Genomic DNA, 27,087 nt, shown 5'->3' on the forward strand with positions numbered 1-27,087 from the left:
CATGTATTGATTACCTGGTTTACACCCCGTCGAGAATTTTTTACTCGTATTGAGACGTCACCAACTGTAGGCTAAGTGAAGTACCACAAATTTAGACCGATGTATAGCGCCCATCGCCGTAGAACTGAGGGTTCTTTATGATGCCAACGCCTGCCGCGACACTGGACCTCCGTTTCTATGGTCAAGACCCGTGGTTTAACAAACTTGAATCTGCACTATGTCAGAAAGCTTTCACGTTAGTCTCAGCTTTTCTGGTTCAGTGGTTCTTGAGAAGACGATTTTTAAAGATTTTCCCTATATATTTGTATGTAAAACTTTGATCCCCTATTGTGGCCCCTTCCTACACCCGGGGGAACTGATTTTAACAAACTTGAATATGCACTATGTCAGGAAGCTTTCATGCAAATATAAGTTTTTCTGGCTTAGTGGTTCTTGAGAAGATTTTTAAAGATGTTTCCTATATATTTGTATGTAAAACTTTGATCCCCTTTTGTCGCCTCATCTTACCCCCGGGGGTCATGATTTCAACAAACTTGAATCTGCACTATGACAGGAAGCTGTAATGTAAATTTCAGCTTTTCTGGCTCAGTGATTCTTGAGAAAAACATTTTTAATGACCCCACCCTTTTTTGTATTTCGTGATTATCTCCCATTTGAAGGAGGTGTGGCTCTTCATTTGAACAAATTTGAAAGCCCTTCATCCAAGAATGCTTTTGGCCAAGTTTGGTTGAAATTGGCCCAGTAGTTCTGGAGAAGAAGTCGAAAATGTAATAATCAATGTATGCACCCAGGGGTGCATGAGCCGAGTTGCATGGGATACATTGTAAAGTCAGGAATGATGTGGCATATTTATAATTGTGAAGAATTAATTTCGAGTTACTGTCCAGAAACCATATTTATCTTAAGTTTTCAATCTATTTTCGGTCACTGTGACCTTGACCTTTGACCTTTTTTCTCCAAAATCAATAGGGGTCTTGCTTTGCTGGTATTCAACAATTATATCCAAGTTTCATTTGATTCAAATTATAAAATTTCGAGTTATCCTCCGGAAACCAAAATTTTTTTGACTTTTAAAACTATTTTCGGCCGCTGTGACCTTGACCTTTGACTTATTTTCTCCAAAATCAATAAGGGTCTTCCTTACCTGGTACATAACAATATCTTTAAGTATCATTTGATTCGGATTTAAACTTTCTGAGTTATCATCCGGAAACAAATATTTCTGAAATTTTCATTCTATATTCGGTCACTGTGACCTTGACCTTTGACCTTTTTTTCTCCAAAATCAATAGGGATCTTCCTTTTCTGGTATCCAACAATATATATCAAAGTTTCATTTGATTCGGATTTAAATTTTTTGAGTTATCATCCGGAAACCAAATTTTTCTGAAATTTTCATTCTATTCTCGGTCACTGTGACCTTGACCTTTGACCATTTTTCTCCAAAATCAATAGGGGTCTTCCTTACCTGGTACTCAATAATATATCAAAGTTTCATTTGATTAGATTGTACATTTTTCGAGTTATCATCCGGAAACCAATTGTTGACGCCCAACTGCCCGCCAACCCGCCCGCCCTCCCGCCGGCATCACCAAACCAATAGCCGAGTTCAACTTCTTTGCAACTCGGCTAAAAAGTTTACAGACAGACGGACAGACGACGGACAACAGGCGATCAGAAAAGCTCACTAGAGCTTTCAGCTCAGGTGAGTTAACAAGAGCAACGCCAACGTGGTATAATACGCCCGTAGATTTTGCTCAAGGAAAACATATTTTAGTGGGATTCATATTTTAGTGAAGTTAGCACTGTCCTCCGTGAGCTAATTCATTATTATGCTTGTAGAAATTGATATCAAGATATAAAGAGGGATAGCCTTAGAATGCGCTACTTCATATATGCTAACGGTTCGGTTTGTATCCTGCCCACAAGGTTTTCCTAATAAGTGATACTACGACCTTGACCTTTGACCTCTGACCTTGAAAAACAATAGGCACCTTCCTCTCATCATGATGATCAAACATACCAAGTTATAATATCCTGGAGCTTACGGTTCGGTTTGTATTCTGCCCACAAGGTTTTCCTAATAAGTGATACTACGACCTTGACCTTTGACCTTGAAAAACAATAGGCATCTTCCTCTCATCATGGTGATCAAATATACCAAGTTATAATATCCTGGAGCTTACAGTTCGGTTTGTATCCTGCCCACAATGTTTTCCTAATAAGTGATACTACGACCTTGACCTTTGACCTTGAAAAACAATAGGCATCTTCCTCTCATCATGGTGATCAAATGTACCAAGTTGTAAAGTCCTAGGGCTTATGGTTCAGTCTGTATCCTGCCCACAAGGTCCGGACAGACAGACGGACAGACGGACGACGCCATACCATAATACGTCCCGTCTTCGACGGGCGTATAAAAACGAGTATTCACAAGTACCAATTACAATAGTCATCGAATGAGATGACCTAAAATGAGTTTTTGACGTAGAAACAAGACAAAAATGGTTTTTAATGAAACCATGATTTCTCATTGATACATGTGTACATGTAGTATTTAACAAACTGAGCTGCACATCAAACTACGTACGATACGTAAAGTCGAAAGTTTTCAAAAATTATAACCACAAATCTTATACAGAAAGTTAGCATATACATGTATGCCTACAATGAGATATTGCAAGATCACTGAATGTATTTACTGCCCGTGTACATTGCAATTGCCCGGACAGCGGAGTTAGTTCTCTTAATTTCATCATAATTCGAGCATTTCATGTTCTATTATTTTTTCTTCATACGGGCTTTTGATTTTTGCACCATCCTCGTTGCCTGTTCCATAGACATTATTCCTTCTTCACAATCATAAACATCTGAGCTCCTTGCCATTCGAGTTGGGGCTGCCATCTTATAATTTTTACGAATGTCTGCCATGCTTGTGATTTCTGAATATTTCTTAATGTCGTCGCTTGCAATATCTAGTCCTACGTTATTTTGTCTCAGGCGCTTAGCAACAGCTCCTTTGGATTTTAACTTTTCGTGAACCACATGGGACATTTCTTCGTCGTTAATCTCTCTACCAGCGTCCATTTCTCTTTTAATTTCTTCATCCACTTCTGCCATCCATTTCTCGAGGGATATTTCTTCCTGTGCTCCACCAATGATAACCTGTGTAAGCATCTTGCTTCCGGCAAGAGGCACGTATTGCCCACCTGTAATGTATACAAGTGCCATGAAAAAGTCTCTATATTTATTAATGGCTGGTTCACAGCCAACAGAGTACAACGTAATGCCCTTTTCTGCTAGTTCACGGACTGTAACCATAGGGTCCAACCCTGCTGGACACCCATTTGGAAAAGTGTCTCCATTTGGGTCCAATCCATGAGGAGGAGCATCGGATATCAATACGCATATTTTGGTGGCATTTTCCCGCCAAGTGAGTTTGAGAACATCATGTAAGGCGTCTGCTACTGCCTCTGGAGTGTCGCCGCCGCCACTGGCACTACAAGCGTCCAGCCACTTCTTCATTGTTCCGACTGACGGGGTAAAATCATGAACCCGCGTTACGAATGTGGATTCTTGTGGAGGATGATCGCGGTACTCTACCAAAGCCAGACGTACATCGCTTTTCTCGGCTGCTACGATGCCCTCCACTATATTCCTGATGTTGTCTCTGGCAGTGTTTATGTAGGAGGACATGCTACCTGAAGATGAAAGTGTAAATATGAAATTAACGAGAATCACTTTGCAGGTTTATTCAAATAAATAGTCATAGTATACATGTAAGAGTATGGCTTGTGAAACGTTACAATATTCAAATCTTTTGAGCATTTTTCGGAGTCGGTCGAAAAAGTGTTTTGGAGGTCTAATATGGCGCGTGAAACGTTGCAATATTATACAAATTTTGATTTATATGCAAAAATCTTGATTTATATTTGATAATTTTTGAGATTTATATGCGAAAATCGTGATCTGTTTTCGATAATCTTGATATTTTTAGTTATTTGATAATATTGATATTTATGTGCGAAATTGTTTGATTCATATGCGACAAATCTTGATTTATATCAGAATATCTTAATATTTATATGCGAATTTTTTTATTACATGCGATAAATCTTAATTCATATTTGATAATCTTGTTATTTATATTCAATAATCTTGTCATTTATATTTGATAATCTTAATATTTATATTCGATAATTTTGTTATTGATGAACTTAAATCAAAATTTATCGAATGTAAATAACAAGATTATCGAATGTAAATAAGAATATGAATGAAGATTTATCGCATATGAATCAAAATTTTCGCATGCATAAAACAATATGACATTAGACATTCTAACTGTTCAAAAATGCTCAAAGAAAATTCGCACACCAGATCACATTCTTGTACACAATTTTTACAGCTTTATAATTAATGCACTCTATAATTAATTTCAATATTTTAAATGTATCTTGACTTTGGATAAAACAATTACAGATTAATATTTCATTTTAATACATTCATAAGCACGTAATCTAACATTCTAAACTGAAACTCCGTTTCATTTTATTTCTTTTTCTAAATTCATTTCTTAGATTTTTTTGAAATTCATATTATTGTTTCCATGTAATGCATGTTAAAAAATTCATATAAAACAGACTACATATACATAGCCTGCTGATCACTCAGGCCCCAAAACCATAAACCGAGAAGAGACTTAGGTCTATAAATTCCGAATCTAACTTCTGAAATGATTTTCACCAACAAATAAAATGTTCAGTATATGTTTGTATTCAAATTTTTTTTGATAAACCAGCTGGATTTTAAAAAACATTTGTGCTAGATAGATCTTAAATCTTAAATCTCCGTTTATGGTCTTGGGACCAGGTGTAAAAATCAAAATATTAGCTATTTGGGAATAATGACAGTTTTGTTAAACAGCTATGAGGGGATCTTATGACAAATTCTGGTCTTAAGACAGATTTAAATCATAAAATAGTTTAATTCAACAAGTATAGATAGATAGATAGATAGATATAGATAATAATTACTTTTCGAGATGATCGGTAAAAGTATAGGTAAAAAATAAAAAAGATACACGAAGACGTTTAGTAAAGCTTTAGCGCTTTCATTTCAAATCTTCAGATATATATATTTATATATAGAGAGAGAGAGAATATTACAAGCTAAAATCCATATCGTATGTGATATCAGCCGAGGTTTATGTTTGAATTACACAGGAAAAGAGTACAAAATCCATAATTTTAAATTTTGTCAAGAGCATGACAAAACATTACTAGACAAACCCGGGTCTGTTTACATATATTTACCTGTGCAGTCCATAGCAAAAACCAGGTCCAGCACCGAGCTGTCATGCTTAGCCAGGTCTGGTCTGTCTCCCTTTTGATACTGAATGTTTGAAGCCATCTCATTCACTTGATCTGACGAGACTGAGAGAAGACTGAGAATTATCGAGTATTTTATGCGGAAGCAATACAATATTGTGATGTATTTGCTATATTTAGCTATGAAAGAGGTAAACACATCGGATTCTTTTAACTTTATCTAGTACAGTACCCGTAAATGCCCGAGAACATACGTTTGAGTACATGTCTTAATTTAGACGTGTGCAGATCTGCGTAAAAACCATGACGTTTGTTCATATTACATATCAACAAATTTGTTGTACATAACATTAAGACAAGGGTAACAACAACAAACATTTAGAGAACTAGCAGATGAAATTAGGAAAATCGATGCAAAAATTCAATAAACCAGTGTGGCCCCTGCAAATTATGTATCTCTGGGTTTTTTTTCTCTCCAGCTTTATTTCAATATTTTGAATAAACTGGTTTTAATTTTTTTCTTCATTTTGTTTACTAATTTTCATACTTCAGTTTTTACAATCCCGTGTTTTCCGTATCTCTTACCATTTTGTATACTTCACTTTTGACAATCCAGTCGTTTTTAGCTCACCTGAGCTAGATACAAAACCAAGTGAAATTTCATTGCACAAAGAATATAAAACATATACATGTGTAGTGATTATCAGCTACAGTGACACAAGTATATCATTTACGTACGTATTCGCAGGCATGTAAATCATCTTAATTCACTAAAGCCTGCTGATAATTACTTTAAAATGCGCATGCGTTTTATAGTTCTTCAATCTGCCTATCGCCCTTTCAACATGAATTCACAGTTTTGTAATTTGTTGTTGTGGTTTTCAAAACATCACTTGCAATAAAGTGCTTACCTTTTCCCCATGAACACTCTCTGATAAATGGAAATCTAATTAAAATTAGATCTTATGATCCGCTCGTCTATCGCTACACACACCCTATGTGTAGCGGCAGTAGAAAATGGTGGTATACTCAATGTAACTCTTCTCTCAATCAACAAGTCTCTTATAAAAAACAAACAAAAACAACAACAAGCCACCTATCTGCCATCACTTTGTGACCAGGCTTTAATACATCTAAAAATCCACTATATTCAGTAATGTACGTACCAGTCAGAAGTACCAACGGGGGTTACACCAACTAAAGATTTGAATGGGCTTTTTCTGCTTGTATTGTATTGTTTATTTCCGAAAACAGTACTGCTTATAGGTTGCAAATGCATGTAACATATATTACAATAATAGCATAAGTGAAAAATACATCAATAAGTTATAATAACAATGTGTCTCAAATATATAAAGCACATGTTTATTGATATGTTGAGGATAAACTTTTTATGTTGTGGCCTCTGATTTCAGTTTACAAGCTTTATATAAAAATTTCCCTCAATTACAGATGACACTTGTATTTGTATTTGAGTACAGTTGTAATCATTTATACATTGACGGGTTTTCATAATAATATTTATCAATATATAATTTTCTTAGTTTATCATATAAAGGACAAATAAATATAAAGTGATATTTCGTCTTCAATATCTCTATTTGTACATAATTTACACGTTCTGTTACACTCGGGTATATCAAAATATAAGATCTGGTTGTTCTTATTTTAGCTGTTGGTGTTGGCCTTGCAATAAAGAACTCAGTACAATCAATCATACTTAAGCTGTTTTGGGAAAAGTTAATCTAAAACATTTTGGCATGATTTTTTTTTCAAACATTTGAAATTTGGTCTTTTCAAAAGTGGTGAAAATACAATATTGATGTTCTTAATTCATGGCGTAAGAATTTGTGACAACCTTGTACATGATACGAGATACACCAAAGCTATCAGCGATAAGAAATGTAGGTAAAGCCAGGCATAGTCGTAAAAGTGTGACTAGGAACTCATGAAAACGAGTCAGATTTCAATTTCATCCAGAGTTCTTGTAAGGATTCTCAGCTGTAGCAGTCTATACTCCAGACCCACCCTTCCAATACACCATCCAGACCCATCCTTCCAATACGCCATCCAGACCCACCCTTCCAATACGCCAAAGTAGGCGTTATTTTGTCAAGTATGGCTGTTATAAGTGAAAACAGAGTTAGGAAACATTTATTCACACGTGACATAGGATACTTTTCTTTTAATTAAGGATATGCGGAACGATGACCACAAAATTTGTTGATGGTTATAAATGTAGTCACAATTCATGTACATGTATATCTACTCTGTGCATGTACAACGTAAAAAGTAATGCAAATATAGTAAAATTAACCCACTTCATTTTGGCGAGTCTTGTTGCTAACAGAAAAGCATACTAAAAATCCAATAATACCACACATATATAATTTTGTTTTATCTATCATGTCTATAGGTATGTAAATAATACATATACATTGTATAAAGTAAATACATTGTATAATTATATATACCAAAGATTCCAAAAAGGGTCAGTACCTATGGCAGCCAAAAGTAACTCTTCACAGAGCTATCACTTTCAATCCTCTTCTCAACGAACAGGTACCGCCTCAAGTCCTCTCTGTCCTTAAAGGCCTCTCGCAACTGCTTGAGCTCGGCCTCAAATTTTTCGAAGTCTTGCAGTGTTAAGTCTGTCTAACATTGTACATCAGAAGTTTGGGAATGCACTTGAACACTGGCAGTACAATAATCATGATCATGGGGCACTAAATGAATGAAAGGGAAATACATGTATATTAATTTAGTAACAATTTATGCATTCATAAGAACTGTTGATGATTTAAATGCTCTGTAAAAGTCAACATACTTGCTATGTGTTCAACTGATGGAATGGATCGCATGACAATTTCCAGTGGCAGATTTAAGGTAAATCGTGGCATCTTGTTTAGAAAAATGCACTAAACGATAAAAGAAGCAATAATTTCTTCCACTTCCGGAGAAGTAAATGACAAAATCTTTTGATTTCTTGAATTACCTTATTGGGAGAACTTAATTTTTTCCAAAAACCCTTAAAATTTGCGTCATTTTACTAATTTCACCTTATTAAAAATGATAGAAAATAGTACAAATGACTTAAATAGGAGACATATTTCAACCCCTATATAATCTGTAAAATCCAGGAGCTGGACCCACTGGGGGCCTCAAGGCGGCTCCCAAACCCCCTGCCTCATAAAGTGGCGCCCCCGTAATCGCAATTCCTGGATCCGCCCCTGATTTCACTCTCAACAGAGAAGGGAGAAGGTTAAATTACGCTTTCGTCATCCTGCAAAAGTATTTCAGTTCCAAAAATTTACACGTATCAAATCTTCACAACTGCTTGGCAATTACTTTAAAAATCAAAAATAAATTATTGCAAACAATCTGGTACAAAGCATTCTTGGGTGAAGGGTTTTCAAGTTTGTTCTAATGAAGAGCCATGGGGAAAGTTTTTCAAAGGGGAGATAATCACAAAATGCAACTAGTTCTAATTGTAACGGGGACCGTTACATATGTTCCCCAAACCTCCCCCAATTAAAAAGTGATGTCCTTGTGAATCTATAGCAAAAAATCATTTTATTTTAGCCTTTAATTACATGTAGTACGTTCAATATGGTCATTTCAGTACCAAAAAAATGAAAGAAAACGTTGCACGCGCATACACGCGCACGCGTGTATGATTCCGAATTTTTGTTGATGTCGTTCAACAGTCATGTGTATCATATACCCACAGTGTGAATTTCATAACGTTTCCACCAAATACAAGGAAGTTATAGCGATTTTAAAATCGTCCAATCAGAATTCAGCACACGTGCATGCACGTGCTGAGCAGTAATTCTAACCACAACAATTTGTAAGGAGTAACAAGACACATCTAAACCATTAATATCAATAGAATTTGATGAAAAACAAAAACGTTATCGTCCTTTAAAAATTGAAAATTTAAAAACGTTGCACGCGCATGCGCATGTGCGTTGGCATTTTTTTCTTACACCAATATATAGATACACATATTGTCTACATATGATGTGAATATCATCTTATTCACTTCATAAACAAGATAGTTACAAACGTTTTAGTATTATCCAATCAAAATGAAGCGCACGTGCATGCGCGTGCAAATTGGTAATTTTGACCATGCAAATCAGTTAAGAGTCTCAATATCTACCTATGATATGAATTTCAAGCCATTTCAATGAACAACAAAAAAGTTAGACTGATTCCAAAGTTAGCGTACAAATTTTGTAATGCGCGTGCACGCGCATGCGTGCACGTGCTGACAAAATAAATATTATTTTTCATATGTACAAATGATATACTATCATCCTATTTAGGTTTTATATCGCTTCCTTCAATATTCTGATTTTCCATTTTTTGTACCAAAATTGCAATGCACGTGCGCGCGCGTGCATGCACGTGCAGACAAAATGACTATCACTATGCACATCTACAAACGCTATACTATCATCCTGGAAAGTTTCATATCGATCCCTTTTGTAGTTTCTGAGAACACTACCGGACAAAAAAGTACCGGAGAAAAAGAATAATAATAATAACTAGACACTCATTACTAGTAATGAGTAGGTCTTCCGTTAGACCACTTCCGGTAAAGAGCTTTCTATTCCTACGAAAACCATTTAAATGTATCAGAAAATGTGCCTTAACAATGAATGAGAAATGTATTTTCGAATTTTTTACTCCTTTCTCGTAACTTCCGGTGACAACCGGAAGTACTATTCAGATGCGTTTTCCTTTAAAAAACAGCGACTCTTTACTGTCTATATTCCCTGAAAATTTCACGTCTCTATCTGAAAGAGTTCTCAACAAAAAGAAGTAGACTAAAGAAAGAAAAAGTAGTAGGTTACTACCGACCGGAAGTCAATTTTGAAAAACAAAATTATCAGAACTTTAGAAGTTGATACTTTTATTAAGACATGTGAAAATCATATGAAAGACTTCAAATATAAGCGAGATTTTTGGAGACAAAGAGACGAAAAGTAAATAGGTATTTTATCAAGAAACCGGAAGTAGTCGTTTTGACTACCGACAGAGTCAATATTCTTTGGACACTTTGAAAGAGAGTTAATAAACTAGTATAGGTTTCAATTTAAAGGAAAAAGTTTGAAATTTGCGATTCTTTCCATCACTTCCGGTGACGACAGGAAGTGACGGTCGACATGTTCAACCCCCTACCGCACGCTTACAAACGGAGATTGATCATCCCTGAATATTTGATGAACCTATATTTGACATTTTCCAAGAAAAATGCTGGACAAAATTCCTTTTGAGAAACAGAAAATCGGCCATATTTTCCGACCGGAAGTGAATTTTGTAAAAACAAAAAGAATTATAGCAAGGTCATTTCATAAGACATTATTACTGAAAATTTCAGCCATCTCTGAGAAATCACTCGAAGAAATCGGAAAATCGACATTTTTTCAAATACTTCCGGTATAGACCGGAAGTGACGGACAAAAAAATTGAATGTATGTGTACAATGGACTAATGTTAGTTGATCAACTTTAAAAGTTTCAAGCGTCTATCTATATTCATTATTGAGAAACTGAAAAAACAAGGTTTGAATATGTCCACCCTATATCTCACGACCGGAAGTGAATTTTTTCAAAAATGTTTAAATTTACTTTAGACATTTATAGTGTCTATAACATATGTAAAATTCAAATCATTAACTTGTTTTATGACCGAGATTTATGGCACTTAAAAATGAGAGAATGAATAGTCTTTCTTTGATATAACCGGAAGTTGGAGTTTCAACTTCCGGTGGGGTCAACATTTTTTTGAGAATTAAAACCAGACCTAGTAAACCGATATAGGTTTCAGTTTGAAAGAAAAAAGTTTGAAATATATGATTCATTTAATCACTTCCGGTGACGACCGGAAGTGACGGCCGACATTCTTAACCCCCTACTGCATGCCTACAAAGTGAGATCTATTAACTCTGAAAATTTGGTGACTCTATCTTTTATCGTGTCTGAGAAAAACGCTGGACAACGAAAACAGCTAATAAGCCGTATTTGCCGACCGGAAGTAAATTTTACAAAAATATTTGACGTTACTCTAGACATTTATAGTGACTATTATATATTTAAAACTGAACTCATTAACTAGTTTCATGACCGAGATTTATGGCACTGAAAAATGAGAGAATGAATAGGCTTTATTTGATATAACCGGAAGTTGAAGATTCAACTTCCGGTGGGGTCAACATTTTTTGAGAATTAGAACGAGATATAGTAAACCGAACTAGGTTTCAATTTGAAAGAAAAAAGTTTGAAATTCATGTTTCCTTTAATCACTTCCGGTGACGACCGGAAGTGACGGCCGACATTCTTAACCCCCTACTGCACGCCTACAAAGTGAGATCTATTAACTCTGAAAATTTGGTGACTCTATCTTTTGCCGTTTCTGAGAAAAACGCTGGACAAAATATCTTGTAAAAAGACGAAAATTGGACATATCTTGCGACCGGAAGTGAATTTTGAAAAAATGAAAAAAATGCCTCGAGGTACCATCGTTCTCTATAACCTGTGAAAGTTTCAGGAAAATCCATCCAACGGTCTCGGAGACGAAAGGGAAAAAAAAAAAAATAATAAACAGTAGAATCACTAGAAGGTCTTCCGTTGGAAACGGAAGACCTTAATAATAACTAGACACGATCTCGTTGCGAGCAACGAGTAGGTCTTCCGTCCGATTTGTTGATGCACTCGGAGTTAAAAAAAAAAAAAAGACAAATGAGTCCCAATTTAGTTTCCGACTTTAAGACACTTTAGATATAATCAATTTTTCATATCATAAGTTTCTGAAGCAAAGTTGCGGTGAAATTCGTTTGAAATTCGACTCTCCAGGCGAGCCATAAGGCCCGCGGGCCTATTTCTTGATGTCATTTGTTAGCCCTCTATAGACTCAACAACTTTAGTTCTATATGTCTTTACAAAATATTTACCTGTAAAAAGTTATTGAGATCGACCGATATCGACAAAAAATCGACTCTACAGGCGAGCCATTAGGACTATAGGCCTATTTCTTGATATCAATCGATAGATCTCGATAAACTGAACAACTTTTGTTCAATATGTCCTTACAAAATATTTACCAGTTACAAGTTTTTGAAATCGACTGATATCGACAAAAATCGACTCTACAGGCGAGCCATGAGGCCCACAGACCCATTTTTTGATATTGATCGATAGGTTATGACACATTGAACAACTTTTGTTCAATAATGCTTTTCAAAAAATATGTCGTTTTAAAGATATGAGGCGTCAAAGCTCGTTGAGATGAACATTTCCGCTTCTACAACTTATTATAAAATATTAATAGTTTCTGAGATATTCTCAAAAACATTTGGACCCTTCTGAACCCCTAATTTAAAGGGCCAGCCCGTTTTGCTTGATATCGTAAGAAAGGCCTTGTCATTTTAAACATTTTTTGCTCAACAAGTATTTAGAAATTCTTTACCGTTCTCGAGTTATCTCTACAAGAAATATTTAGGGGTCAAACTGTAGCTCCCTAACGGGGCCACATAGGGAAAAAACGAAATGTACATATTGTTTAGATTATCATTCTGAACAACTTTTGTTCAATAATGCTTTTCAAAATATTTGTCGTTTTCAAGATATGAGGCGTCAATTATTTATGATTTTGGCCCTTAAAATCCCTTATTACGTAACATATGACCTACTTTTTGATTTGATAAGAACAAGCTCGTTTAGATGAACATTTCCGCTTCAATGACTTATTACAAAATATTAATAGTTTCTGAGATATTCTCATAAACCTTTGGACCCTTCTGGGCCCCTAATTTAAAGGGTCAGCCCCTTTTGCTTGATATCGTAAGAAAGGTCATGACATTTAAAACATTTTTTGTTCAACAAGTATTTAGAAATTCTTTACCGTTCTGGAGTTATTTCTAGAAGTAATTTTTAGGGGCCAAACTGTAGCTCCCTAACGGGGCCACATAGGGTAAAAACGAAATATGCATATTGTTCAGATCATCATTCTGAACAACTTTTGTTCTTTATTGCTTTTCAAAATATTTGTCGTTTTCGAGATACAAGGGGTAAAAAATTTATGGTTTTGGCCCTTAAAATCCCTTATTACGTAACATATGACCTAAATTTTTATATGAATAGATTTGGATTGTTGAGATGAACATTTTTTGTTCTTTGACTTATACCAAAATATTAACGATTTTTGAGATATTTGATGTAGACTTTGAGCCCTTCTAGATCCCTAATTTAAGGGGCTAGCCCCTAAATCTTGATATTTTCGAAAAGATCTCGTAAATGTGCACAACTTTTGTTCTACATGTCTTAACAAAATATTTGCAAGAAAAAAGATATTGGAGATCAAAGGTCAAAAATTGCCGAAATCGGCGAAAAATTTTGGCATCCATTTTTTCAGGTCCAGGCGAGCGTTCAGGCAAATCGCCTCCGGTAAAATCGAATCCCCCACAAATCTTCTAAAATGTTTACTCTATCTTGTGTAGAAATTTCAAGACTCTAGCTTCAAAACTAACGGAGGAGATGTGTGGACAACAAGGCCCTTCAAAAAGTAACTAAAAGAGAGATAACTCCTGACCGGAAGTGACGTCAAGCACGAAATTTTGCAAGCAAAGTCTCGTCATCACAAGACATCTTTCCTGAAAATTTCGTGAAAATCGATCGAGAAATGGCTGAGAAAAACGCGTGTACTACCAAGGAAAATAATAATAATAATAACTAGACACGATCTCGTTGCGAGCAACGAGTAGGTCTTCCGTCCGATTTGTTGATGCACTCGGAGTTAAAAAAAAAAAAAAAAAGACAAATGAGTCCCAATTAAATTTCCGACTTTAAGACACTTTAGATATAATCAATTTTTCATATCATAAGCTTCTGAAGCAAAGTTGCGGTGAAATTCGTTTGAAATTCGACTCTCCAGGCGAGCCATAAGGCCCGCGGGCCTATTTCTTGATGTCATTTGTTAGCCCTCTATAGACTCAACAACTTTAGTTCTATATGTCTTTACAAAATATTTACCTGTAAAAAGTTATTGAGATCGACCGATATCGACAAAAAATTGACTCTACAGGCAAGCCATTAGGACCATAGGCCTATTTCTTGATATCAATCGATAGATCTCGATAAACTGAACAACTTTTGTTCAATATGTCCTTACAAAATATTTACCAGTTACAAGTTTTTGAAATCGACTGATATCGACAAAAATCGACTCTACAGGCGAGCCATGAGGCCCACAGACCCATTTTTTGATATTGATCGATAGGTTATGACACATTGAACAACTTTTGTTCAATAATGCTTTTCAAAAAATATGTCGTTTTAAAGATATGAGGCGTCAAATATTTACGATTTTGGCCCTTAAAATCTCTTATTACGTAACATATGACCTACTTTTTGATTTGATAAGAACAAGCTCGTTTAGATGAACATTTCCGCTTCAATGACTTATTACAAAATATTAATAGTTTCTGAGATATTCTCATAAACCTTTGGACCCTTCTGGGCCCCTAATTAAAAGGGTCAGCCCCTTTTGCTTGATATCGTAAGAAAGGTCATGACATTTCAAACATTTTTTGTTCAACAAGTATTTAGAAATTCTTTACCGTTCTCGAGTTATTTCTAGAAGTAATTTTTAGGGGCCAAACTGTAGCTCCCTAACGGGGCCACATAGGGTAAAAACGAAATATCCATATTGTTCAGATCATCATTCTGAACAACTTTTGTTCTTTATTGCTTTTCAAAATATTTGTCGTTTTCGAGATACAAGGGGTAAAAAATTTATGGTTTTGGCCCTTAAAATCCCTTATTACGTAACATATGACCTAAATTTTTATAGGAATAGATTTGGATTGTTGAGATGAACATTTTTTGTTCTTTGACTTATACCAAAATATTAACGATTTTTGAGATATTTGATGTAGACTTTGAGCCCTTCTAGATCCCTAATTTAAGGGGCTAGCCCCTAAATCTTGATATTTTCGACAAGATCTCGTAAATGTGCACAACTTTTGTTCTACATGTCTTAACAAAATATTTGCAAGAAAAAAAATATTGGAGATCAAAGGTCAAAAATCGCCGAAATCGGCGAAAAATTTTGGCATCCATTTTTTCAGGTCCAGGCGAGCGTTTATGCAAATCACCTCCGGTAAAATCGAATCCCCCACAAATCTTCTAAAATGTTTACTCTATCTTGTGTAGAAATTTCAAGACTCTAGCTTCAAAACTAACGGAGGAGATGCGTGGACAACAAGGCCCTTCAAAAAGTCACTAAAAGAGAGATAACTCCTGACCGGAAGTGACGTCAAGCACGAAATTTTGCAAGCAAAGTCTCGTCATCACAAGACATCTTTCCTGAAAATTTCGTGAAAATCGATGGAGAAATGGCTGAGAAAAACGCGTGTACTACCAAGGAAAATAATAATAATAATAATGAAGAAGAAGAACGCGAACAATAATAGTAAGGTCTTCCGCAGGAGACGGAAGACCTTAATAATAATAATGAAGAAGAAGAACGCGAACAATAATAGTAAGGTCTTCCGCAGGAGACGGAAGACCTTAATAATGAAGAAGAAGAACGCGAACAATAATAGTAAGGTCTTCCGCAGGAGACGCTGAGAAAAACGCGTGTACTACCAAGGAAAATAATAATAATAATAAATAATGAAGAAGAAGAACGCGAACAATAATAGTAAGGTCTTCCGCAGGAGACGGAAGACCTTAATAATGAAGAAGAAGAACGCGAACAATAATAGTAAGGTCTTCCGCAGGAGACGGAAGACCTTAATAAGAAACAGAGTAAAAACAATATGTTCCCAAACTTTGTTTGGGGAACATAAAAATATGGTGGGGTAATTTAAAAATCTTCTTCTCAAGAACCACTCGGCTAGAAGAGCTGAAATTGACCTGAAAGCTTCCTGACATAATGCAGATTCAAGTTTGTTAAAATCATGGCCCCCGGGGATAGGATGAGACCACAGTAGGGGATCAAAGTTTTACATACTAATATGTAGAAAAAATATTTAAAAAATCTTCCATAGAACCATTGGGCCAAAGAACTTTACATTTGCATGAAAGCTTCCTGACATAGTGCAGATTTATGTTTGTAAAAATATGATTCCTGGAGTTTTGGATGGGGCCACAATAGGAGATCAAAGTTTTATATGTAATTACATAGGAAACATCTTTTAAAATCTTTTCAAGAATCACTGGGCTAGGAAAGTAGAAAATTACATGACATTAGGGGATCAAAGTTTTACATACAAATATATCGGGGAAAACTCATTAAAAATCTTCCTCTGAAGAATCACTGGGCCAAAGAAGTTTACATTTACAAAAAATCTTCCTGACACAGTGCAGATTCAAGTTTGTAAAAACCATGACCCCCGGGGTTAGGCTGGTGCCACAATAGGGATCAAAGTTTTACATGCAAATGTATAGAGAAAATCTTTAAATATGGGCCAAGGTAACTCAGGTTTGTTTAATTTTTGGGGGGACATTATATGGATCACATTTCAAATATGTGCCATTTTTTAAAAAGTTAAACCTGTGTCATCGCAAGATGAAAATGCTTTAGATTACAAAATCAACATTTCAGTACTTTGTTTGTAAACATAATCAAGGTTCGAGTTTTGAGTAAATGTAAACTAGTTTGTATGACTAATTGTGCAATCCTGCATAAATAAAGGATATTATAATTTATTAAAAATTTAAGAAAAATATTTTTCAGAAAACGTTAAATCGAAGTATCAACTGGGGAAAAAATTCAGAAAATTACATCAACATTTCTTATTTAAATATTAATCAATGTTTAAATATCACTGTAGGTTGGTAGATATGGAATTCGCATCCCAAAATAATAAACCATTGTTAATTGATGATTTTAAAGAAGATGAAAAGTTATCTGAAATAAAAACTATAGTCCAAGCATGATCGACTAAATCACTAAGCATTATTGCAAAGAAGATAAGAAAATTCCTATGAAACTTTTACCAATAAATTAAGAAACTATTATGAAAATAAAATATCTAATCAATTTTATAACATTAAACAAACAAATTGTGGAAAACAAACTTGTTCATGGAATTGTACGTGTGAAAGATTTCTCAAGTAAAATGTTCTATGATATTTATCGGGATAAGAAATGTGTACCTCCTCTACACCAAATTTTTTATTCTAAAAGCTTCAATGTTTCAAAACAGTCTTGGAGTGCAATATATAAACAAAAAATATGTAATATTTTTGATACCTACATTGCTGATTGTGTGAGAAGGGCCCTTTGGGTAGTTGTCACGAAATACTCTAATATCCCCTAGAAATGATGTACATGTATTTATATTTGTATAACTTTGTTCTCATATGATTATATAATCTTGTATTTCTCTTAGTTTTTTCTTCTTCTTCTACATCCTGGGAGATGTAATAGGGAATATATATTATTTAGGTGGAACTTAGTCAGGGCCCCATCCCTTGCAGCTTTCCACACTTTTTTCTTCTATCGTTTGGTCTATTTGTTATATGTTATAGTGATAGGTCTGGGAAATAAAAATGTCATAAGCCGAAAAAAAACCCTTGTATTTTATAGCCAAGTATACAATAATGATTTTAAAATGCAAGAATATTTGAAATTTACATTACCAAAAGCTTACAGATCTCTACTCACTAAACTAAGACAAAGTGCACATCCCCTTAATATTGAGATTGGGAGATACTGTAAACCTCCAATTTCCACGATCGAATAGATTTGGCAAATTCTGTTGGAATAAAGTTGAGGATGATAAACACTTCCTATTATTTTGTACGAAATATGATCACTTTAAGGAATAAATATACACAGAACATTTTTTGGTGATTTGAATGCAAATACCATAAAAAGTCTCATGAACCCTGAAAATTATACATTCCCAAAGCATTTTTGTCAATACATGTATTTGAATGAGTGTTTTAATCTAAGTAATAGTATATGATGTTAATTTATGATGTACGCCTCATGTTTGGTAATCGTCAATAAAGCATATGAATTTGAATTTGCAATATATGTAGACCTATATCATATAACTACATTCACTAAATAGCTGACTCGAAAGTCAAGTTTCACACACCTACATTTTCATTTCCAAGTAGGATATGAAGATAATTTGACCCGGAACTTTTTAACCATGGTATAAATTCAGTTGTCAACTACTGATCAAAGGGAGGTAAATCTTTGTTTGCATAGAAAGTCGTCTGCAGAAAACAAAAACAAAACACCAGGGGAGAGGATTTGACAGATGAACAAAAAAAGCTGATCCTACAACTCAAAAGGGATGGTAACAGTGGTGGAAAAATATTAGGAATCAGTGTGTAATTTTTTGAAAAAGGAAAGAAAATCAGGAAAATATTTGAGTTTAAATACCCAAAGGAAGTCAACATGTAGCAGAAAAAGGCAGAGCAGTGAAAGGTCGGATAGAAGACTTTTGAATATTGTGAAAGTTAACCACAGGAGGACTTTATCAGATATTTCTACTTTGATGACAATACACCACAGCTATCCAAACGCACAGTTCAAAGGACCTACATGAAAATGGGTGTCACAGGAGCTCGGAGAGTTGTGAAGAAGCCAACCCCCATATCCGAGCAGAATACGCTGAATCTTTTGCCGATCTCATTTACACTGGACTGTTATTTGTGATTGATGATGATCCCGAGTGATTATTCTCTGATGAAACACATGTTGTTTTACGACAAATCAAGTTTATGTCTGGAGAAAAAGTGAGGAAAAAATAGAAACCACGTTGTCTTGGAATTTACAGTGACAAACAGACTCCAAAGCTGTAGGCCTAAATGTTAATATGTTTTGGGGGTGTCTCACTTATGGTGCTGTTGGTACACAGAAGGGAATACTAGCTGTTCTTGCAGTCAACGGATGCATTATACGAAGTACTGAAATTTTGTGGTAAGTATGCCTACCTTTATAAGATGATTCATTCATTCATTCATTCATTGATGTTTTCTGCTACACTCAACATTTTTTCAGTTATCTGGTGGTGCCCCGTTTTTATTGGCGGATACAATGTATCTGGGAAGAGACCACTGACCTTCCGAAAGTAAACTGGGAAACTTTCTCACTTACCGGCGCGAGCGGGATTCGAACCCGCGCCGACAGAGGTGAGAGGCCGTGTGATTTTGAGCGCGATGCTCTAACCACGGAGCCCCCCCCCCCCCCTCCCCCCCCCCTTTATTTGATGAAAATCGATACCTTTAGGGCCTACCTTCTCCCTATTCACCATTAGGCCTATGTCCATTATTTCGGCTCTACTTATCACTTCAGCCATTTTTGTGACTTTTAATTTCGCACGAGACTGTATGTATTTGATCAAAGACGTGTCCAGAAATTTCTTAACAAGGGCGCATTGATCAAAAGACGGGGAGGGGGGTGGTGGAGTCCGGCTAACTTGAAGCCCCCACTTGGTCCAAGGTGGAGCCCTGGTGGGAGAACAGGTGGGATGGGGTGGGGTGAAGGTATTGATTTATAAAGAAAACTTTTATATTTGAGCATTTTGGTCATATTTCTCTTCTTTTTTTTTAAAGGAGGGGGAGGCGTGCGCTTGCTGCTGAGTGTAAATCTTTACAAAGTTGAAATATTATCTAAAGAAACGATTCAAACGTAATTTATGTTATTGTTTCGTAGCCTATATATTTCAGAAGAAGGGGGAAAAAGCATATACATGTATACCCCCCCTTCTTCTGAATATAGGTAAGGCAAACTTCCGCCAGGGAGGTCGTTTGCTTACAAACCAATACGTTTGTGACGTAACATTATAAGTGTAGTAATATGTAACTAAGGATGAATCGGATGACGTCGCTGCCTAGAAATTCTTCTATGACGTCATAGTATTCAGGGTATTGTATCGAGGAAATTCGACTTTACACACATTCGCGAAAACTTTGTCTAGGATGGACTTTTTTGCTAAGGTAAGTACGAATTAGGATTTAAAACTATTTTTTGAAGATCACTGCATACGACTTTTCTGCTAATTCCACGGTTTTTATTTTATTCATTTTTATTTTTTATTTTTACTGACACACCAGAAGCTGGAAAATTTTTCCGACTTAGAGAGACGTGCTTTGGAGTACCAGATTGTTACGTTGTATGCCAGAAAGGTAAAGATAAATTTAATATGCATTCTTTTTTCAAAGGCTAGATGAAAATAGATCTTTTGCATCTTAACCTATATTTATTGTTGTAAACTACGAAAAACTAGGTTTATCAAACTTTTATTATAGCTTAGAGTATTTATCAGATATCATGTTTCGCTCCTTTAATTTCATTTGCAAATCATAGTTAACCATAAGTTTCATTTGTAATCTAAATTTTAAAAGCATTAAATTAAGATTCACGACCATATAAGTACTACGTTATAGGTTAGAGAGATAAACTATGAATTTAGCATTTGTCAATCATCGTTTGAAAATTTATAAACTATGATTTACAGTATTAAATCGAGCAGTTTTACAATTTTGTCAAACATATCCAAACTAAAATTGATAAATTATGCTTTCTAAATTTACTTATAACACCACACGTAGCTCTGTTGACTTATCGAAAAAATCCTAATAAGTATAGTTTAATTAGGTTTTAAACTATAATTAACGTACGTAAATTAGAGTTTTTATTTATTTAGTTTAGATTTGAAACACAAATGAAGGTGTGAATTGTGAGATATAGAGAAACAGTATTATCTACATTTTTACGCTTTATAAACTATAGTTTACAACTGATAAATCATTTAAAAGTTATGGCAAATGTTAAAGTTTTTTATGACAAATAGACAGACACTGAGGTGGCTAAACCAATAAATATGTGCCACCGAATCTCTGATTATTATTATTCGGGCATAAAAAACATGTAAGTATGACACGCAGATTTCACGTTAATGGGAGACGCATGGGGATAGTGATAGAGCAATCGGAACTCCTCGAATGTCTCGCGCACTCGACATAGATCTATGTCGAGTGCGCGAGACATTCGAGGAGTTCCGATTGAGTGATAGGGCTTTCACATGTGATTCGGTTAGGTACCTTTGTTTGTCGTAAGAAGCGATTAAACGTGGCGGTTCTTTGGAGGAGACCGCAAAAACCGAGGTCCCGTGTCACAGCAGGTATGGCACGATAAAGATCCCTCCCTGCTCAATGACCATAAGCACCGATCATAGGCCTAAATTTTGCAGCCCTTCACCGGCAGTGGTGACGTCTCCATATGAGTGAAATATTCTCGAGAGGGACAATCAATCAATTCACATGTATATTTCTTGTGACAAGACCTTCCTTTTCGTACCGAAAAAATTGAACTTGTGATATTGATCTTGGGGTTTGACCTACTTTTGAAATACTTTAACCTTGGTCATGGCTATTGAACGGTTGGTGATAGGGCTTTCAGTTTTTCACAAATGTATTCCTTTTGACAAAACCTTTTGTTAGGAAGTAAACATTTCTACCTCATGACACCGATCTGAGATTTGACCTCCTTCTAAACAACTTTAACATTTCATGATTTGCTACGAATTTGGAACGTGTAGTGTTTCACTTGTGTATTCCTTGTGACAAGGCCTTTCTTTTGGGTACCAAAGATTTTTGATCTCGTGACCTTTCACTTTGGGGTATGACTTTAACCTTGATCATTGTCAACTTTGCTGTTATACTGACGCATCAGTGTTTCACTTACGTGTTGTTTTCTATTCAAATGCATATTTTCAGACGTGCATCTTGAACAGTAAGACTGGGGAAGTTAAATTGGTTCATTATTTTCCATACAATGGCATCCCCGATTCACTCCCGGCAAAAGGTGGAGTTACGGTATGTAGTTAGGACATGTTTCTCCTTTAAACCATTTACTATAGTTTTCTGGTGTTTTTGCTATTATTTACGTATTTGCTGAATAAGATTGAATTTTTTTAATGATAGAAATCTTTGAGTGATGGGGCCATTTCATATGCAATCAGAGGAGTGGAGACAAAAGTTGGAGATGACGACAACAGCACAAAGGAAGTTTCCAGTCAAACAGAGTTTCCTTACTCCCCTGTTGTGGAAGAGGTCAGTGCATCAAAACTTAATCCTGTAGGCTACGCAGTTTATTCATGCATCTATTCATCTTTCACGTATATCTTATGATATATAAACCAGAATTTGTTCGGCATCACAAGTAACGGAAGCTCAATAACTAACCGAAAAGACGAGGAAGAAGAACAAGCCCACACAAAGCAGGTCGAAGATTTCTATACGTGTAACAAGACCCCAATAAGTTAGCTGCTAGATTTAAACACCCCACCCCACCTCACCCCCGGTGTATTACAAATTAGATTTAAAGAGCGGTTTTAATTGCTGTATTAGGGACCGGTCTATATTTATTGGGGGTTGGGACCGGTGCATTCCATATTTCCATTAAAAAAAAACAACCCAACTATGTCCTATCTTCTAAGAATGCAAAAAAAGTTACTGTCCTATATCAGAAGTGTAATAAAAAAGTGTTTGTCCTATCTAATAAATAAATATTTATGTATGATTAAACAACATTTTTACTTCATTTTAAAATCTCTGGAGTTCTTCATAATTATCACTTGATATGTTATATCAGCTGAGGGATTCAAGTTCCTGAGAAACTTTTGTTCACTTTGTCATGTTTGTTCGGTAATTTGTCTTGTGAAGTTACAAATCTCATTATTTTCATCCTATTTTTTTTTTCTTTTTGTTAAGTTGTTGGTAAAAGTGCTGTATTTTGGATATTTTTTAATTACTGTTTTTCACATCTGGGTATTCTCTATGAAAGGTGAAGGTAACGAATAGTGATCAATCTCATAACTCCTATAAGCATACAAAATAGAAAGTTGGGCAAACACGGACCCCTGGATATACCAGAGGTGGGATCAGGTGCCTAGGAGGAGTAAGCATCCCCTGTCGACCGGTTACACTCGCCGTGAGCCCTATATCTTGATCAGCTAAACGGAGTTGTCCGTAGTCAAAATCAGTGTGCCAAGAACGGCCTAACAATAGGTATGAAACAAGTCAGACAGCATTCAGATGACCCAATGATAGGTTATATTGGCAAATTATTAAAGATGTGTTTAGACTTTAGTTAAATTCTGGTCTGTATCCTTCAAGTTATGACCAACATGATGCCATTTTTATTTTCTATGATTGAAATCCATACTTCAAGCAAAACTTACATGTAATTTTTGCAAATTTATTCACAGCTGAATACTTCTTTTGTGATTTTGAATTATACATGTTTTAATATTAGAAATCTCCAAAGGTCTAGTATTTTACTGCAAATTGTCTGTAGATCTAGTATATTCAACTTGGACATGAAATAAAGCATGCATACAATTCAGTATTATTGTTTGCAAGATAGTTGAAAAGTTTAAAATACTTCATAATATTTTTTGTTCATTGCTATATTTGTAACAACAACAACAAAATAAACGAGCTATAACTGTGTTGGGATGCCAACACAAATGTCTCCGAACACCTCCCCATGTCAGAAATGCTTTTTGATGCCAGATATGCACTCAGGATTCTCAAAAAAACCCTAAAAACTGAATTTGGTTGAAATCCAACGGACTTGATTTTTGGCAGCCATTTTCTTCAATGGCGGCCATTTTGAAACATTTGAAAATTGATTGGAAGGAAATACTGATGCTAGAAATGAATTGTCGACCCTCCATTTACCCCAGAACCCAAATGTTGTAGAGATTTTAACACTTTCAAATATTTCGGTATATGGCGGCCATTTTGAAAATGGCGGCTCAAAAAAAAGTTTTGATGGTGGAAATGGACTAGGGGTCACCAAATGACCCTAGAAATAGAATTTGGTTGAAATCCGACAACCTTGAGTTTTTGACGTTTTTTGGCCGCCATCTTGAAACGGCGGCCATTTTGAAAATTTGAAAAGTTGAATGCACCCCTCCTAGTGACCCCCTATCAGCTCACAAAGTTTGAAGTGGATCTGTTGAAGCACTTTCACAAAATCGGTCGGACAAATTTCTCACTAAAGAAGAGGAATAATAAGAATAAGAAGAAAAAAATAATAAGAATAATAAGAAACGGAGCAAAAACAATATGTCTCCGACACTTTGTGTTCGGAGACATAATAATTAAAAAAAATATAGCGGTCCTATCAACGTTGAAAATAAAAAAAAGTTGGAGTCCTATCAGTATGCAAGTCAAAATAAATGTGTGTCCTATTGCATTTTGCACCGGTCCCATCCCCCCAATAAATACTGACCGGTCCCTTAGTAAGTGTATCCATCCTGACATGACTTGGCAAACTGCATGGCGTTTCCATAAATAAAACCACATAGATATTCCATGACCATAACAATATTCTGATACTTTTTTGTTAATGCCGAAGTGAATTGTTCAGGTGCCAATTTTCTCAAATACATTTGTACCACAAAGATCTTTACAGTGTTACTTATTGTGGGGGATTTCTCTGTTATAGATTAAAGAGACTGATGATACTAAGATGAAATGGAAGCACACTGCGAAAAAGAAACAGGTAAACAAAGCTCCTCGTCAAAAGCTTCACGTGTATGTAGGGGCGGGCAGGGTAAAAGGGATGGGAGAAAGGGGGAGGAGGGATAAAGGAAGAGGAAGATAAGAAAACAGTGAAGGGAAGGGAAATTGGCGGGGGAAGGGAGGGGGAGAATTGGACCACTCTGGGCATCGTGTTTACTGTACTTGTCAATCTTCAATTTCAGGTGAAAGTTCCGTCCGTGCACGAGAGCATCTCATTAATGATCGCGCAATTTGAATTAGCAGTGAGGTAAATTCAATAGCCATTTACACATAATTTAAAGATTAGAATATACAACACGAACCTTAACTGTAAAGTACACAAAATTTAGTAATAGTCTCTCCCATAATTATATGTACTTCAGAGAGGAAGAATTGATGCACGCCAGGGAGAAAGAATTGAAGCAATTCAGAGACAAAGAAATGAAGTACTTAAGAGAGAAAGAATTGATGCACGCCAGAGAGAAAGAATTGATGCACCCCAGAGAGGAACAACTGATGCACGCCAGGGAGAAAGAATTGACAAACCAGAAGACCCATACCCATCCCCAGTCATCATCTCAACCTATGTCACAAATGAAGGTATAATTCAATCTGAAGACTTCGATCACCTTAAAACAATTTCAAATTGACAAGCACCGTGAATTGGACTTCACCCAATGCCAATGCTACCTTTAAATAAGAAAACTGATATTTAATAGGTAGTCGTTTTGTTGTGATAGTAATGATGTTCAGCACTTTGAACTTTCAGGCCGATACTCCGGTTCGTAGACCGTGGTATATCCGACTTTTTGTATGTGGTCACGCCTCAACTGGACAGGAGGTACGTTTGCTGTATTGCATAGTTTTGAATGTCGATTTATGACTACAAAGAAGTGTTTTTTCTTCTGAAGTTCATTGATCCTATCCTTTTCTCTCGTAGACCAGAGAACAGAAAAATGGCAGAGCAGGCAACGGCTTCTTAAGACGTCTCAGAAGAATCTTCCGCCGAATTAAATGAAGACATTGTTTGATATCACAGACGTAATATATTATATGATATGATCCACCAACGTGTTTTTGTTCTTCATCTTCTTTCAACTATAGTCCAGCTGGACATGTCATTACTGGTGATGTTGATGAAGTTGAAAATGAGGACCTCAAATCACTTATTCTGAAAGATCCTAAATACAGAGAACTTCGGTCTTTTAATTGGCGACAGAACTTCATCTCTATTAAGAATTCTGTCGAAGATTATGCCAGACGATGGGCTAAATATGAAAAAGAAGAACTTGATACATTGTCAGAATGGGTTAAAAGCATAAGAGGAATATTAAAATCCCGCATTAGACATATGAAAACAAAAGTACGTGTCATCTATCCTTCTGTGTTTAGTAAACCAGAAGTGATAAAAGAATTAGATAGGTTTCATAAGGAATATGTTTTGGTTCCAGCTGACAAAGCTAGTAACAATATTGTCTTTGTTTGTAAGGCCCATTATTACAACTGTATTTTAAACGAACTTGGCATTAATTCTACTTTTGGTAATCGTACTTATACTCCAACTGCCCTTTCAAAAGATGAAATTCTTCAAAACGATGCTTCAGTTAATGGGTCGAATGAATATGAGTTACCGTACCTATCCTGGATTCCTAAACTACATAAAAACCCTTACAAACAAAGATACATTGCTGGATCCAGTAAGTGCTCTACCAAGCCCCTGTCTTTGCTCCTCACGAAAATATTAACAGCTGTGAAGGAGAAACTTCAAACTTACTGTGCGACTACATATGCCAGAAGTGGTGTTAATCAAATGTGGATTCTAAAAAAGATTATATGGTCGCTATAACGATCTAGTTCGTAAATACAACCTATCATTGGGTCAAATGCTGTCTGACATGTTTCATACCAATTGTTAAGCCGTTCTTGGCACACGGATTTTGACTGCAGATAACTCCGTTTACCTGATCAGGATATAGGTCTCACGGCGGGTGTGACCGGTCGACTGGGGATGCTTACTCCTCCTACGCACCTGATCCCACCTCTGGTGTGTCCAGGGGGGTCCGTGTTTGCCCAACTATCTATTTTGTATTGCTTGTAGGAGTTACGAGATTGATCAATGTTCGTTATCTTCACCTTTAATGATGTGGACCGTTGTAAAAGTTAAAAATAAAGATTTTTTTCTCTAAAACGCTATTTACGAACGGATA

General features: G+C 35.7%; 3 protein-coding genes across 3 annotated transcripts in view; 2 read left to right on the forward strand and 1 right to left on the reverse strand.

Annotated features, from left to right (window-relative positions):
• The window catches only part of LOC125652202 (BTB/POZ domain-containing protein 6-like), a 294,494-nt gene that overhangs the window by 168,726 nt on the left and 98,681 nt on the right, over positions 1-27,087 (forward strand). The window lies entirely within an intron of this gene.
• On the reverse strand, positions 2,493-5,552 carry LOC125650792 (uncharacterized). The gene is made up of 2 exons (XM_056164638.1): positions 5,316-5,552; positions 2,493-3,701 (listed from the first exon to the last, which is right to left on the reverse strand). Exons 1-2 carry the CDS (start codon positions 5,410-5,412, stop codon positions 2,782-2,784), a joined length of 1,017 nt encoding a protein of 338 aa, XP_056020613.1. The 5' UTR covers positions 5,413-5,552; the 3' UTR covers positions 2,493-2,781.
• On the forward strand, positions 19,681-25,943 carry LOC125651415 (uncharacterized). The gene is made up of 8 exons (XM_048879990.2): positions 19,681-20,491; positions 22,085-22,183; positions 22,292-22,420; positions 24,825-24,881; positions 25,084-25,148; positions 25,264-25,480; positions 25,650-25,721; positions 25,821-25,943. Exons 4-8 carry the CDS (start codon positions 24,849-24,851, stop codon positions 25,896-25,898), a joined length of 465 nt encoding a protein of 154 aa, XP_048735947.1. The 5' UTR covers positions 19,681-20,491; positions 22,085-22,183; positions 22,292-22,420; positions 24,825-24,848; the 3' UTR covers positions 25,899-25,943.

Source organism: Ostrea edulis, chromosome 5 (genome assembly GCF_947568905.1).
Source record: "Ostrea edulis chromosome 5, xbOstEdul1.1, whole genome shotgun sequence".
NCBI classification, from domain to species: Eukaryota; Metazoa; Mollusca; class Bivalvia; order Ostreida; family Ostreidae; genus Ostrea; species Ostrea edulis.

Excerpts from the sequence above, each read along its gene's own strand:
- LOC125650792 (XM_056164638.1), bottom strand. The coding sequence starts at position 5,412 with ATGGCTTCAAACATTCAGTATCAAAAGGGAGACAGACCAGACCTGGCT. Across the intron at positions 3,702-5,315 it reads TTTTGCTATGGACTGCACAG|GTAGCATGTCCTCCTACATA; the intron begins GTAAATATATGT and ends TTTCATCTTCAG.
- LOC125651415 (XM_048879990.2), top strand. The coding sequence starts at position 24,849 with ATGAAATGGAAGCACACTGCGAAAAAGAAACAG. Across the intron at positions 25,149-25,263 it reads CAATTTGAATTAGCAGTGAG|AGAGGAAGAATTGATGCACG; the intron begins GTAAATTCAATA and ends TATGTACTTCAG. Across the intron at positions 25,722-25,820 it reads ACGCCTCAACTGGACAGGAG|ACCAGAGAACAGAAAAATGG; the intron begins GTACGTTTGCTG and ends TTTCTCTCGTAG.